Source organism: Strix uralensis, chromosome Z, assembly GCF_047716275.1.
Source record: "Strix uralensis isolate ZFMK-TIS-50842 chromosome Z, bStrUra1, whole genome shotgun sequence".
Lineage (NCBI taxonomy): Eukaryota > Metazoa > Chordata > Aves > Strigiformes > Strigidae > Strix > Strix uralensis.
The window spans coordinates 453,423-469,442 of NC_134012.1; the positions used below are offsets into that span (position 1 = coordinate 453,423).

At 49.2% G+C, this 16,020-nt stretch overlaps 1 protein-coding gene across 2 annotated transcripts in view; it reads left to right on the top strand.

Annotated features, from left to right (window-relative positions):
* The window catches only part of PAX5 (paired box 5), a 136,840-nt gene that overhangs the window by 36,886 nt on the left and 83,934 nt on the right, over window positions 1-16,020 (top strand). For both annotated transcript variants that reach the window (XM_074856358.1, XM_074856356.1), the window contains exon 6: window positions 10,930-11,105. In XM_074856358.1, coding sequence (XP_074712459.1) covers window positions 10,930-11,105 — 176 coding nt within the window. The remainder of the gene's footprint in view (window positions 1-10,929; window positions 11,106-16,020) is intronic.

Here is a 16,020-nt window from a genome sequence, read left to right on the forward strand (position 1 = left end):
TCTCCGTCCCTCAGTGTCCACTTCCCCACTCAGTTTGGTATTGCCAGCAAACTTCACCAGGGTGCAGCTGATCCCATCATCCTCTTATGGACATATTAAACAGCGTTGGGCCTAACATCAATCCTGGGGGACCCCACTTGTGACAGGTTGCCAGTTTGAGAAGGAGCCATTTCCCCCCACCCTCTGGGTGCATCTGGACAGCGAGTTCCACCCCCACTGCATGGACACTTGTCTGGGCCATAATGCACTGGTTTCTGGAGGAGGAGGCGGCTGTGGGGAGCTGTATTGAAAGGCTTGGAGAAATCCAGGTAGGCAATGTCCACCGCTTGCCCCACATCAGCTGAACAGGTCACTTTGTTGTAGAAGGCGATCGGGTTTGTCAGGGATGATTTTCCCTTGGTGAATCTGTGATGGCTTTTACCAGTCATGTTCTTCATTTGACTTGGGATGGTCCTCAGGAGTTGTTCCATAACTTTCCCAGGGACTGAAATAAGACTGATGGGCCCATAATTTCCTGAATCCTCCTTTAAGCCCTTCTTGTAGATGGGGGTGACATTAGTCTTCTTCCAGTCTTCTTTCACTCTTCTTCCATGACTTCTCAAAAATTACGGAGAGCAGCTGGCCAACTTGCTGAGGCAGGCTTTAGACTGAAGGACTTGGTGGCAGGGTCCAAAGTGGCAATGCTCACACAATTGCAACTGGCTAGGGAATAAACCAGGCCAACCAGAGTAGTGAGAAATGTTCCATAGCTGCCTCCCCAGAAGAGAACCAGAAGGACAACGACCTCAAGTGTATGTATACCAATGTGTGCTTTTTGATGTCTTCTGCGGTTTTGAAAAAGCCAAGAGTGCAGAAGCATGAATGCACTTAGAAACCTAAAATAGTGATAATGAAAACAAACATGACGTTTAACTGCCTTTGCAGTTAAAACACCCAACGTGACACTTTCCGTGCCTTTGCACATGCTGCAACACCTTTCCCCCACCCCAACCTGCCTCTGGCCATGCCCCTGTGCCGGATGGAGACCCCCCAGGATGGAGCTGGGCACACAGGGAGGGTGAGAGCGTGTCCCTGGGTCTGCTGGGGACTCTAACAGGGTCTCATGCCACAGCAACCTGCAAAAGACTGTCAAGGTTGCCGTGAAAGGGTCTCCCCTTGCCTGCCTGAGGCTGCAGACTGCTCCCCTTGTGCCCTGTCCTTCGCCTCCTCTTCCTCCATCTCCTCCTCAGTGTGAAATTAGGTGGGGGTCAGAAATGGTAGTGGCTCAATTTCTCACTTGAGACCTGGCATGGTGTTGCGGGAGCACAGGAGGGTGCTGAGGGCTGCCGAAAGTTGGCACGTTGCAGCCTCCACCCCGTTCACACCAGGGCTGAGACCCGTGGGTGCTGGTGCACAGGACCTCGCTCCACATGCCCCGTTCACTCACAGCACCCCCCGAGTGGCAGATGTGGGAGAGCGGGGGTGGCAGCAGCAGCCCTGTACCCTGCCTTTGGGAGGAGGGGGCTGGGGAATGCCAGGGCTTCCCTGTTGCACCGTCCCATTGTCCCATCGGTGCCATCCCCTGGGTACCAGTGGGAAACCTTCCCCGGCCGTGGGAGCTGCCGGACCATGCTGCGGGCAGCAAACTGTGTCATGTGTGCTGCGGTGGCCTGGGGGAACCGCTCACGGGTGCAGGTCGGGCATCGTCTCGCCACCCACCCATGCTCCCGTCGCTGGTGGTCGGCAGTGGTCGACTTCAGTGGGATCCAGAAATCACCTCAGCATCTCCTCCAGGAGCTGGTTTGATGGACCTTCTCCATCGTCCACGCCCTCTCGGAGGAGGGCAGAGCGTGGGGAAGCGCCGTGCTCCGCTCCTGTTGCCGTGTCGGGTGGATGGATGCGGTAACAGCGCCGTGCCCGGCAGCGCTCGCCTCCTGGCCTCTGTGCCGGGTGCTGCTTAAGCATGAAACAGTGCCGAGGACACGGGCATGGGGATGCCTGTGGCTCGTGGGCAGTGTGGGAGAGCGTGCCCGTGGCCAGGCAGGCAGAAAGTGCAGCTGAAGGAAGTCGGATGCAGATGCAGCTCTTGGGTGTAAGAAGTAAACAGAAATTTCTGAGGCATAAAAACTCACATTGTACAGCTGTGGAGGATCTTTAAAAGTTAATTTCTCCTGACTAATGCATGTGGATAAAATATATAAAAATACCGTTAAACTTGCACTTTGTGTAACTTGTAAAAACCTGTAGGTGCCTATTACGTTATATTTTATAACAGTGTTTTATTCCGATGTTTTGCACTATGCCCATAAGCCATTATGCTTAATCCAGGTGAGACATTTCTTTGCTTCGTTGCAAGCGTGCACATTTGCAGGCTTGAGGCCACAGTTCTTTATTTTGTAAATTGAGGCTGTATTTAATTTATGCACAAGAAAAGTCTGCAGGTATTAACAGCTTTTTGTGAATGCTGTTGGTGGATAATCGGACAGTGCAGATGGATGCCTTCTGCTCGTCGGACGGCGCACAGCATCCCTCTGCAGCTCGCAGCCACGCTGCTGGTGGAGGGAGCTGCATCCTCCGGGGTCTTCCCCTCTCTTTGCATGCAGTAAATCCGGCCTTGTCCCAGGCTGGTGGTACGGTTTGAATGTTTTGTCGGGGGTTTGCAGTTTAGGAGAAGCAGCATGGCTGCTGGGGAGTCCTCTGTGTTTCTTCAGGATCTTAGGAAGGCTTTCCTCCCCGGGAAGGGCGGGTCTGGGGTTTGCCTGCTGGGGTGCAGCAGTGCTCTGGGTGTTTCTAAGCTTGGCTCATCAAGCGGGTGGGACATGGGTGAGCCCTTCACTGCTTTTATTTTCTCTGGGTAAGTTTCCCAGATTGCGCTTCGTGAAGAATTCAGGATGCTAAGTGGGAATTTTGCTTTGCTGTTTTAGGCTTGTGTGAAAATATTAGTTCTGACTGAAGCTTGGTGGTCTCTGTCAGGCCCGCACAGGCTGTCGCTGTTGTGGGGTGTGCAACAACAGCTGCTTGCGGTGTGAAACCTTCCCGCTGGCTGCCGTGGGTCCACGTTCTGCTCCGGTGTCCACTGTGTTTCACTCCAGCGGGATAACAAATGCCCCGGAGTTACTGTACTGAGTACAGACCCCGTTGGGCTGTGTTTGCGTGTTCTACCGCCCCCGTCAGATTTTCGGAGGTGTAATTCCTCTCCCAGTCGGTCATAACCAGAGGCAAGTTTGGTGTTTCCAAAGCTACGCAGAGCACAATTCCATCTACAGCCTGCTTTAGTCTGTGTCACTCAAGTGTATCTAGAAATGATTTTTTGAAAGAAATGATGAAAGGATGTGTTATGGCATGGTTTGGAAGTAGGTATAAACTATGTTAAAATTGCTTCAATGAGCTTTTAACAGCCATTTAAAAACACACTTTCAGCTGGGAGTGCATGACATAAAGTGCACGTCTCCACAGCTTGCTGCTGCATGCAGCTTACAAAAACGGATTAGAAAAACAATCAGTTTCTTGCAATCATTTGTTAATAAACTTGTCATGGCTTATTTTATATATATAGTTACTGCAGCTATATCTCCATTTAAATATTATAGAATTATAAGCCCATTCCTACACTATGGCCGAGGGGTCCTGCTGCCACAAGGGCTTGTCCAGGCGCCTGCGGTCCCCGGAGGCCCCAGAAGCCATGGGGGGGATTACACCTGCCCACTGCCTGCGAGCCGGCCCCGGGGCCTCCACTCCATCCTGCTCAGCCGCTTCCTTCGCATCTCTGTCCCTGCACTTCCAAATTCCCCACTGACATCATTTTTTGCTGCTTTTTAAACATAAAACTCCGTTGTAAGCGCAGTTGCAACACCCACAGCAGCTCCGTCACTCCCTCGAGCCGCTGTCCTCAGATGAGCTCTGCCCCGTGGTGAGGCCAGTGGCCGTGACCGTGGCTCCTCAAGGGTGCTGCATGGAGGCTGGTGGCGTGCAGGGGTGGGGTGGTCTGGGCGACAAGCAGTGCTGCTCCACAGAGTGATCCCAAGCCAGGCCAAGGTCAGTCTGCAGCTCACTGGGCAGCAGCATGGCAAGGCTTGCTCCGAGCTGGCGGGCAGCCCAGCAGCCCAGCCCACAGACGAAGATTGCAGCGTGAACAAAGCCCATCCTGCCGACAGCCCGCGCCAGTGCACGAGTGGGGGTCCCACTCAGTGGCACCATTTGCACAAGTGTTTGTGCAGGCTGGCAGGTTCACCAGCGTTAAGGGTGCCGAGGTGCGAGGTCCCACTGTGCCTTTGCTGGCCGCTCCTGAGGGGAATGTGGGATGGGGTGACTGCAGGGCTTTCCTAGCACAAACAAAGATACGTAATAAAATTTCTGTGTGACTGCTGTGGGATTAAAACCACAGGAGTGGGAGGAGATGAGGATCCCCTGTAATCTCACGGGAAGTCTGTTCTGTGAAGTAAAACCCTGGGGTTTTTTTGGCGATGCCCGTAATCAGCTTGGTGGTGCAGCTTTGCAGCTACGGAGCTGCACCCTGGGTGTGCCACAATGCTGCGGGGCGGCAGCTCACGGGTGTGCAGGCAGGGCTCCAGCTTGTACATCTTGTGGGTACGCAGCGCGGCTCTGGCTCGTACATCAGGGAGGACCTCCCGCTGTCCCGGAGAGCAGAGATAAATGGTCTCACAGCGGAGGGGAGCTCCATCACTTCTCAGCGGAAGACCAGAGGTGGCTGGTGGATGATAAAAGTGCTAATCGCTGTGCTGCTGAGCATTTTAGGAAGAGCAGCCCTGACAGGCCACTGACGCAGCTCAGCCACTTCTGTCTTGCTTCTGACATTTCCCGGAGCTGGGGCAAAGGCAGCACTGGGTGTACCGACACCGGGCAGCCACGTGCCAGACAGGTGCTGCCAGCAGCGTCGTGCCTAGCCAGGAGGTGCAACCTCATTTGCAAGACCATGCACAGGGTGAAGACACCCTGCCCAGAGCTGGGGACCCCCCTGTTGATGCTGTCTGGGGTGAGGGCAGCAGGGACTGAGGTGGCTGCGGAGCCTGGATTGGCTCCGGCAGATCTGGGGGACTGTGCAGGAGCAAAGGGCAGGAACTGGGGGCAAGCAGGGTGTATCCAGGCTGGCCGTGCATTTAAATGGGGGGTGGGACATCACCAATGAGCATGGTGACCCCTCGGCAAGCCCCTCTCCCATGCGGTCTGTGGATGCACTGGGCAGCCGGTTTGCAGCCTGTGCCCTACACAGGGGATGGAGCATGGATTTGCCAGAAAATGGGTATTTTCTCTGCTTGTCTGAGTGGGGGACAGTGTGGCGTGGGAGGTGGCGGGCGCTGGACAGGGGGCTTGGGCCACTTGGGCTCCTCATGTCCTTGCACCCATCCTGGCTGCAAAATCAGTGAAATAGCTGCAAAAACACAATGTGAAGGTGGGAGCATTCAGCAAAACCCCCCGAGTTTTTCTGAGACTGGGGGCAGGACAATGCGCTGCCTGTGTCTCTAGGAGGAGCAGAGCTGGCCCAAGTATATCTAGCAGGTCAAGCCTTGAAATGAAGAAGCAATAAGCCACTGAAATGGTACTATCACCGAAACATGATTGATCAATTGAATTCTATCAGAGACAGTGGGCAGTGAGATTAACTCAGGCCTGATGGGTTCAATGAGTTAAAGCATGATGTTCATTTCAGCTTCATTTCACCAGTCTTTGCTTGTGAAATTGGTCAATCAATAGAGGTTGAAGATCATATATATATATATTGGTGACCATCTTATAGGGAATATAATCTAGCGTAGTCAGCTCCTGACTCCGGCTGCCTTCAGTGGGTAATGGAGACAGAGCAGAGACTCTATCAGTGCCATCGAAATGGCCTGATATCTTCTCCAAATGAAAAGTATTTTTGGATCTCTGATGATTTATCTTTTTTTTCCCCTCTTTCTCACTTTGATCTACGGCAAAACCCATACCCATCTTTGTGAAACATAGTGATTTCTCTTGAAAATATTTGTGCAATGATCAGCTATATACACTTCAAAATATAAAGCTTCTTTTTAGTGATACTGTCCTTTGAAAAAGTAAATAACAGTGCGTAGAAAACTCAAAAAGTGTAAATGCAAAGATCTCTCACCATGTATGTGGTGCTGAAACGAACGTTTCCTGGGAAGAGCATGAGGCTGCTGGCTGCCAGATGCACACAATCCCAAGAAGGTGGCATGAAAATTCAGTTTATGTTTTAAACAAAGCCTTCCAAATGGTAATTAAACAAAGTCTTTATCTTCTCCGGACTAATTTACAGGCATGCTACAAGGAAACAAATCACCTTTTTGCCTCCTGGTAATATTTCATTTGCTTCATAATGTTTTAAATGTGGTGAATAACATCCTTCCTAATTAGCCTGCATTTCCCTATAAGGTGGAGTAATTAGGTATGATACCAAGTAATGAAGTTGGACAGTACAAATTAGAGACAGAAACCATGTCCTTTATGAATATGGGCTGTTCATGGTACTAGCTATTTACTTCCTTGATTAACCCTGTAAAACCACATTGTTGAAAAAAAGAAAGCAACCTGAAAACCTGAAACCAGAAGATTCTCTTTTTCTTCACAAGAGCACTGCACCAGACAGATGTACCATGGAGGTGTGCACTTCATGGTACATCGTGATTATTAATAACACTGGAAAGACTATTCCGGCTGAATTGGCGGGTGGCACCCATTTCTCAGCTGCTGTCACCTGGCTGAGATCCTCGAGCGGAGCCACGCTCACTCGGGGCAGGGCAGGGTCTGCCCTGTGCTATTTCACAGTGACGCTCCATAACGCCGTAATTAAATTGTGCTGTTGTCCCTCTCTGAATACAAAGAGGCAAGGTGGAGTTGATCTTTTTCTTCATTTTGGAGTTTTTTACTGGTATTATTGTATTTTGACTTTTTTTTTAATACTAAACTTTAGGCCTTTTAAACATGCTCTAGTGTTTTGTGAAGGTAGAATCTAGGGTCATTTGCTCTCCTTATTTTGGCCCATAGTCTTAGTATAAGCAAAATTCTATTTTAAATCACGTGAGTTACATGGTGAGTATTGCTAAACATCTGGTTTAGATGTATTTTGCAATTTCAAGTATTTCTCTGCTGTTTCAGAGAACATGTCATGGGCAAGAATTTAACTGTAAAAGTATGGTAAAAAAAAATGAGATCACAATTTATCAAATTCTTTAAACTGATCTTGCCATTTGCTTAGGTTCTCAGAAAATAACTTGCTCTTAATTATCTCTGGGTGATATCCACACCATTCAGGCAGCCTTTTGTCAGTGAGGATGTGCGTGGTACCTCTTCTCAGATGTGTTTTGTGCCTGACTCTTCCTAGACTGCTCAGACTTTGGCTAGTCATGGGAAATCTTGGCTAGTGTGTAATATTAACATTATGTCCAAGTCAGGCCAGTTTCTTTAGGAGCGTGCCCAGCTTTTGTTGTGAAACCACGAGTCAGTTTTCTGGGTGAGATGTAAACAGGGAAGAAGGTGTCCGTGCAGTTCAGAGTGAGAAGTTATCGCTTTTTCCCACACCTGGCAGGCTCCCGCTAGTGAATTCGGAGCCAGGGAGGTGTTGCTGGGACCCTGCCCCATGCAAAGCTGCGCCGGACAGGGCAGTTCCCCCCAGCAGATCCCACACCATCTTGTCCTGTCTACATCACCTGCTAGAGATAAGGGATGAAATGTTTGTCTGGGAAGAATGTCCTCTTTGGCGTTAAGGGGAGTATTATATCTGTGCTCTTCATTAGCATTTCTGGAAAGATGCCATTGGACTGGGAACTAATTGTTTTGCAGAGTAGGTAGGTACACACGTAGTGCTACTGTCAACAAAACATAACCCTCCTAGGTGGATGCATTGATTATATGAAAAATGTTTTTACCACTCCCTGGAGCCTATTTATAACCCAAACTGTTTCAAACCTGCCAACAGTATTTTAATTATCGAAGATATTGTAGTGTATTCAAACAACGCATAATGCTAATGGTAATTATCTCACATTTATAGAATGTCTAACAGCCAAACGCATCCCAAAGACCTCCACGAACTTTCAGGTGTCATGTGCAGTGTCTAGAAAGTCCTTTACTTGTGCGGTGAAATCCAGCACTTACCTGCAATTAGTCCGAGTTTGGGAAACACAGTGCAAAAGAACAAGCTATCCCTTCGTTCGCGGGGCGCGGAGAGGGAGCGATAAGGAGGGTGAGTGAGGTCTGGGTGGTTCCCAGGCTCCTCTCACAAAGGTGCTGGATGCTCCGGGCAGTGTCAGCCATCCCGGTGGCCCCATCCCTGCCCTAGGTCCCTCCCCAGCAGCAAACCCTGCGGGCGTTGCTCCTTCATCCCAGCACATCGCCGGGGCTGATCTCAGGTTCTCGGGACAAACAGAGACATGTGGATGGTGCGGGGGGTCTGGCTGCGCCAGGTAACCAGATCCTGGCCTTGGGACCAACCCCCTCCAGAGCCACACCACCATGCCATTTCACCCCTTGCTGTCTCGCCAGCGCCGTGGCTCCTTCCCGGGTCTCTGGCACGGTGTTTGCCTGCGGATTTCCCTTGCAGGGGGGGAGATCTCCTCCTCTTCCTCCCATTTCTCAGGATGTGGATGGACACGGTCGAGCCACCCCTCCGGGCATTGTGCTCCTGGATCCGGGGCGGGAGGTGGCTGTGCCACCCTTCTGCTTCGACTGGCTCCTCTTCCTCAATGTATTCACCCCCAAAAAATCCAGAGCTGCTCTCCGTAATAGAAGTGCTGCTGGTGAAACGTGGGTCAGCTGCTCCGTATTTAAATACGACGAGGTCTCATTATACACCTGATCTCTGGGTGTATAAACAATGCACAAACTGTACCGGCATCGCCAAGAACATTTTCCAGGTCATGCCACGTCTTGGATCATTTCACTCCCTTTCATCACCCCCTTTAGACCAAAACTGCATAAAGCTTTAACTTCGATGCCAAATTGTGAATAACATTAGTTTAACCTGAAATTTAAAGCCAGCGTTTCCGTGCTCCAGAGACAGGGTCTCCCCGGCCTTTTGCTACCATGCAGCTAGCAACCAGAATTTTAATTTTATAAGCCATGGTTGACTAAACCCAGCACTAGGTCTATTAGATACTATTTGATTTAGAATAGTAAAAAAAAAAAAAAAAAAAAAAAAAGATTTAAAGATACACTGCTTTCTTATATCCCTTTGTATTTTTTCACACCTCTGTGCACACACTTAGACTGTCCATTAGAGGACAGGTTCAGAGTTTTTTTTCCTGTGTGGAATAAACTGATCCTTGAATTTTACAACAGCCAGCATTGTCTACTCTTGATTTAGACTTTGTCTAAACAGGCAAATATGAAGCTGTTGTTGCCTAAACTGCTGAACTAAAATTTAAAAGGAAGTTTCCAGGATTAGTTGCTAACATCAAATGCCTGTTCAGTGTAAGCAGTTTGTTACAGAGAGTGATCTAGACTGAAAAAGTATTTCTGTGTGTCGGTCCCCCAGTTTGAGAGATCTGTCTTAGAGCAGCCTGGTTTTTCTGGATACACAGCATTTTCTGCAAAATCCAGCTGTGCTGAAGGATGATCTCAAATCATTAGTCCTTTGTGAAAACTCTTGTCCGCTGTACATCACCCATGTTACTGCTGGCCAGCACATGTCTGGGGACAACACTGGTGTCTACAGCAGTGGGGTGTCTTTGCACAGGTCGCCTCTGATCCTTGCTGTCAAAACACTTGATGCAGAATCTACCAGGGGAGGTCTGAGGGATGTTATTTTCCTGCAGACTGCTTGGAAAGTAAGCCACTGCACCGCTGGCGAAAATCTTGTTGTTAAGGATGCATTTGAATTCTGCTCCTCAAAACAATCTTGGCAGCAAGATTCTATTTTTAAAACATTTCCTCCTTCTGTCTAGTGCGGTGTTGCCATCTGGAGAAGAAATCTGATATTTACTGGTTTTCTTGGAGTCCCACCTCCCAGAGTCCTGGGAATACTGCAGACCTCAGCTTTCAGTGCATAAAAGATACATTTCTAGCACTGACAGGTGAAGGAAAAGTAGAAAACCACTGTGAATCTGCAAAAAGCAAATTGAAACAAGCCCCTGTATTGCAAGAGTCTTTTCGGACTGCCAGTCTAAACATTTCTCAAACTTGTCTCATGGCTTTTCAGCCATGGGCAGTCACTTCTGACTTCTGCTAAAAATCTCTGCCAAAGGGAAGAGAGAGAGAAAAACGTGCCTTGGACCCCAGGCTTTCGTCACGCTGATAAGCTTCAGAAACGAAGTGGAATTGTGGTGCTGGGAGAGCGCACCGGATCAGGCCTTGCTGAGGGTGTTGCAGTGGTAACTCTGAGCCCCAGGGACATCCCATCTCAACACGGTGCCAGTCGTGCTGGTGTTTCGCGGGTTGTTGGGCCAGCTGCTGGCAGCGGGATGAGGTGTGGGATGAGGGTCCCTGCTGCCTGATGTGGGCACACCACAGCTCCGAGCACAGCACAGGATGGAGCTGAGCAAAACTTGCAGGTGCCGTAGGAAGGGGGTGAAGCGCAAGGGCAGTGACTGAGCAGAGCAGATCTGCCGGGGCTGACCCGGGTTGGCTGTGGCTGTAGCATCAGGCGGTGTGCTGACCCCCCCCGCTCCTCCTGCATCCAGACCATGAACCAGACAAGTTCTCAGGGGGTGCGGTAAGAGTGGTGCGAGCAAAGATGTGACTGTTAGCCTTTGTCCTGCCCTTAAATGACGTGTGAAATCATTGATGGTAAATTGCGCGGAGGGTTGGCTGTAATGGAAGGCTGGTCAGTGCATCTCTAGCAATATGTGTCTTGCTTGTAACCTTCCCTCAAGGAGTCTTCACGGTGTCAGCATGTTGGTACCCACATCTGTGCAAGGGATAGAACGAGACACTCCTCTGTAGGTCTCATCACTGCGATACCTACTTACTCTCCGACTTCTCTCTCCTCTTTGAAAGGTATTCAGGAATCTCCAGTACCAAATGGCCATTCTCTCCCGGGCAGAGATTTTCTTCGGAAACAGATGCGAGGAGACCTTTTCACCCAGCAGCAGCTAGAAGTGTTGGATCGAGTCTTCGAGAGGCAACATTATTCTGACATTTTCACAACAACTGAGCCCATCAAACCAGAGCAGGTACTATTGCAAATGTTCAATGGTTTCCTGATACTCTTTCTGCTGGCAGAGATCTGCTTGGTGGACATCACCAAACACTTCTCAGAGTCTCAGTAGAAAAACACGGAGAAACGCGTGTCGTATCAAGCTCTTCAGCCAAGTGCAATTAGCTATAAAAGACTGAGTATTAAAAAATGAAGGAAAACGCTTGTTGTGTAAAGACTGGCAAGTGTTTGCGTATGAAATTACACCTGATCTGGGCCCGTTACGTCAAATGAGTCCTTAAAGAGCGCCACAGCTTCTGATGCTTTTGTTAGATCAAAAGCAGGCTGTGCAGGTAACAAGGAGAAGACTTGCAAAACTCAACGCCTAGTTTCAGTTCATAGTAGCATGATTGTACACACAAATTAGATTTTTGTATCCAGAAATGGCTTATTAGGCATGTAATTGGCCATTTGCTGAGAGAAACACCCAATTAGTATGTGGAGGTAAATTAGTTGCACCTACAGATTAGCAGCGTGTTTGAGAATGACTTGGCACTAATTTTTTGGGAAAGTTCCATTTTTGCAGGCACAGTGCAGAAGCACATGCAAAAACTGATGAGCTGTGTCTCTCTGTGTTCTTCTTCTTCCTGGGCAGCAGCCTTTAATTTAGCTGCTGAGAGGGAGGTGGAAATGCATATATTGCTGTCAGCACCAATATCTGTCTAGCTTGCTACTTAATAATGTATTTGACCGTTAATCTGCAGTGTTCTTAATATTAGACCTGCTTTTTAGCAAGGTGGATGGACTCTCAAACTGCAGATAAATACTGATTTCCCTTAGAGGAATCTACGCATTTGAGGGCCACTGGAGATTATCTCATGGCAGCCTCCTACCATCGTGGCTCCAGTTTAAGGAACACATATTGGTATAAATTTTTTGACAAATTACTTATGCTGGAAGTCATAGAGTAGAAATTTCTCATGCCTTTAAGCTCACATCTGTCATTTGTTATTTCATTGATAGAGCCATTTGTTTTTCACCAGCTTCTGCTGGTTTTGTGGTTTCCTCGGTTTGTGTTTGCTGAGGAACACTGCAGATCTGAACTCAAGCTGGAAAAATATGGGGAAGATGCTGAGGTTGATGTGATTTTTTGAAAAACTCATTAGGAAAGCCAAGCAGGCGGTGGCTCTGGAAGGTGAAATGGCCTCCACGTACCACTAGATGGTGGTTATCCCATCTGAACACGGGTGATCCCGGAGAGGACAGGCACTGCACCCATTCCTATGGCCAGCCTTTTCGATGTTGGTCACTTGGAAGTTGTGTGGTGTTAGATCTGTCCCTGCAAAACTTTTATACGCCAAGAAAGTCGTTACGAAGAGGACAGTGGTGGAAGGGGGTTGTTATTCGTTTCTGTGTTCTGAAGTCTCTGAGTCATGCAGAAATGTAGCTCAAGGGAGACAGAATGTTTATCCAGAGATAAACTTTTACTGGTTTAATAGGAAGAATGGGAGAATCAAGTGAGGCTGTTGCTGAAGTGTTATCCTGATTGTCAAATATGGGATATTTGGCTGTCGGTGGAGGCAGGTGGGTCCACGTAAGCAACTGCAACCAGAATGGCTGTGCAGCCAGATTATTAAGATTGGAGATATGCTGTTATTAATTTGGTTAACAGGGTATTCTCTGCATGCTCTGGGAAGTCAGACAGATGCTGAGAAATGGGATATTACCATGTACAAAAGGTGCTTAGCAGAACTGCCTTGCCTAGGCATTTTTAAGTTTAATTACAAACGGAGTTTGTAGTTGTTTGTTTTCATGTAGGTCGGCGCTTTGTTGTTTGCTTTTGGAAGGCTGGGCCATGGTTAAGGGCTCATGGCTGCTTGGGGTTGGCTTCTGCTTTTTGATGGCATGTAAAGTGTAACTTTCAACATGAACATGTGTGCTCTGCGTGATTAGCTCTGGTTCAAGAGGATGAGGTATGAGCTCCACCCTTACCGAAGTGGTCTTGTTTTATCTCCTTGGTGAGTCAAGGAAAGCTGTGATGATACTTAACTAAAGCAGAGAAGCTGTCCGGGTCAATTAGTAAGGCCAAAGAAATCAATGAGAAAGAAAATACTGAGAACATCAATGATGTGACTTGGAAAATGAGAGTTGTCCCTGCGATTGATTGTTGTAGTAAACCAAGATCTGCCTCTGGCATCTGTCTGTCCAGGGTGCTGCTGAACCCAGAAGTGGTACTTTAGGAGCTAAAAGTCAGCAGTGGATGCGATTTCTCTCAAGGAAAATAAAGAAAAAATGCTCTTCCCCAAAGAGATGAGATCTGGGGAGAAGTCTAGTAGTAGCTGGTTACCTATTTTATTAGAAACTTGGTTCAGTAGCAGCCAGCTGAGTGTCACTAGTTTTATTTGAGCACAAAAACTTGTTGATGACCCTGTGCTGTTCATCTGAGGAGCACTCCAGGTATTTTACTGGAAGAATTGCGGTTCTCTAGACAAGGAAGTTACTTGTTCTCCCTATTTTGTGGCTCCTCTCTATATCTTCCTCCTCATTCATGTGCTGGGAACAGTCCCTCGGCTGTGGTGAGTTGTGGCATGGGGAGACAGGTCCCTCCTACATGACAAAGCATTTGCAGCCTCATCGTGCTCAGTCCCCAGCTGAAGGCTGGCTCCTGCTGCCCAGAGTCCTCCTGATGCATTTTCTGGATAAAATTTGGGCTTGCCTGGTGGAAAGTGTACATCAGCCCTCACGTAGGTTGACATGTTGATGGGCTATGTGGGAGCGCTGGCTGATGGCTGCCAAACCCTTTGCTTTGGGTGCTTCCAATCTATTTCCTTTACTTTTCCATCTTTAACATTTCCCTTAGTTCACCTGTATAAAATGGAGACTCGTGAGTTATTTCTCACCTCAAAACATGTTGTGCTCTTGACAAGCATCAGCTGAGTTTTCATGTCTGCTGTAAGCTGTGCCTTCTATAGAGACACCCACAGGGAATGAACACTGGTCTTTGGGGAAGGGCTCATAAAATGCTGAGAGAGAAGACAACCACTGGACGATGGCAGGAAAATAAAATATCAGGCAGGTCTTTGTTCAGGAACAGCGCCCACTGCACGCACTGGGTGAGGCCGGGATCCCACCGTGGGGTCGTATCATGAAAGACCGCGTCAGGCTGTGTGCATGGGGAGGGCAGAATTAAGGCATCTCCTATTATGTGCCTTGTTTTGCCACCCAGTGCCTGACGGTGCAGCTGTGCGTGTGTCGGCATGTGATACCCGCACGTGCGGAGTGTGAGGGACATTCGACAGCATCCAGAAGCCTGAGGCTGAGGGCTGGCTGTGGCAAACAGTGTCTCTGTGTTATGGGCGAGTAACCAAGGCATAAAGTCAGTGCTCTAGAAGCACCCTGGCCCACCTTCCCCCACAGAACCCTGCTATAAACTTGAATTCTTCTATAAAACGAATGCCTTTCCCTCACGTTTGTGCCCTTTTGTGCTCATTTTTTTTGCAAACAGCCTGTGATCGATTTGCACTGGCTGCACATTGTTCATGGAAAACTGATTTCACGTATTTCTGGGCACAGCTTTGGAAACGCGCGCAGCGGTGTGCTCCAACACCCATCTCAGGCCACTGTTCTGCTCACGGCTGCTCCCCCCAGCACCGCGCAGTTCTTTCATCGGCTGGGACAAAGCCCACAGCTTGAATGTCACACACTCCTCAGGTCGTGGAGGAGGAAAGCCTTCGCACCGTCTGCCTCCTGGACCGGCAGCGGGTCCCGCTCTCCTCCCTGTGCCCCTCGGGGAGTGTGGGGACGGGTCTTGCTGCTGCTGGCTGTGTCGGCTCCGTGGCGCAGACCCCTGCCCGCAGGCAAGGGGTTGCCTTGCATGGCCAATGTCCAGGCTCTGTTACAACCTGGACTGGGAGGCCAGAGAGTCCTAAAAGTTCTGTGATCCCGTTGGGTTAAATTAAGGTGAAACAACACCAAACAATGGGTTAAAATGTTTTATTTGTGGTAGGAACAGCTTAAACTTGGAAAAGGATCATAAGCGATGTGCTCTCTTATAAATCTATGAGAAAGAAAAGAAAGGAAAGAAAAGAAAATGAAAAGAGAGAAAGAGCTAAAGAACCCAGATCCCCACCCCAGGTTCCAGCGTTGCCTCAGGTCTGGTGATCTTGGGGGGGGGGGGGGTGGTGTGTGCACACCCAGCTATGTTTTCTGTCGCCTTTTAAGTTAATTTTACCAGCTGATTTGCATACTGGATGAGGAGAGGCAGGTATTCCATGAACTCATTCCCACGAGAGACGGGGAAAAGGTGAAGCAGGGGTTCTGTGCATGTGTTGAGGGGGAATGGGGTGCACCAACCCCCTCGTCAGCAGTTGTGCTCGCCCTGACACCTTTACTTCTCCTCCAGTTTCTGTAGATTTTTGCTGACTTCGTGCTTCCTGGGCAATCATCCATCTCCTGGCGCCTTCTGGGGCAGGATGCTCCCCTCTTACCAATCCTTCATCGCCTCTTCACCGGTGAAGTTTAGCAAGGCCTGGATCCTATCAGGCTTACACAACGGAACCGGTGATTAGCGGTCCTTGTGCTTGAGGAGAAACAGTTGGATGGGCTACAATTCCCCTCTTTGAGACTACGGAGTCAAACTCTAAGGAGTTTGGTGATACAACCGCAAGGGAGTGGGGACGTGCATCCTTTGATACACTCTGCGCTTCCTTGGGCGGTGTTCCTTAGGCTCATCACAAAGGCCACAGCTTGTCCTTGAGGTTTTCTGTCTCGATGAATATTTGGGGCATTAATTCCTTCAGTTCCTTACAGGCTCCCCTCGGAGGGGGAGCTGAACTGACACAAGGAGTGTCTCCTGCCTGCCTGCCCGGGAGTTGTGCTGTACAGCTGCATCTGTGGCAGACCAACGTAGCCCAGCCTGGCCCCTGACGTAGGCAAAACCCCACTGCTCGTGG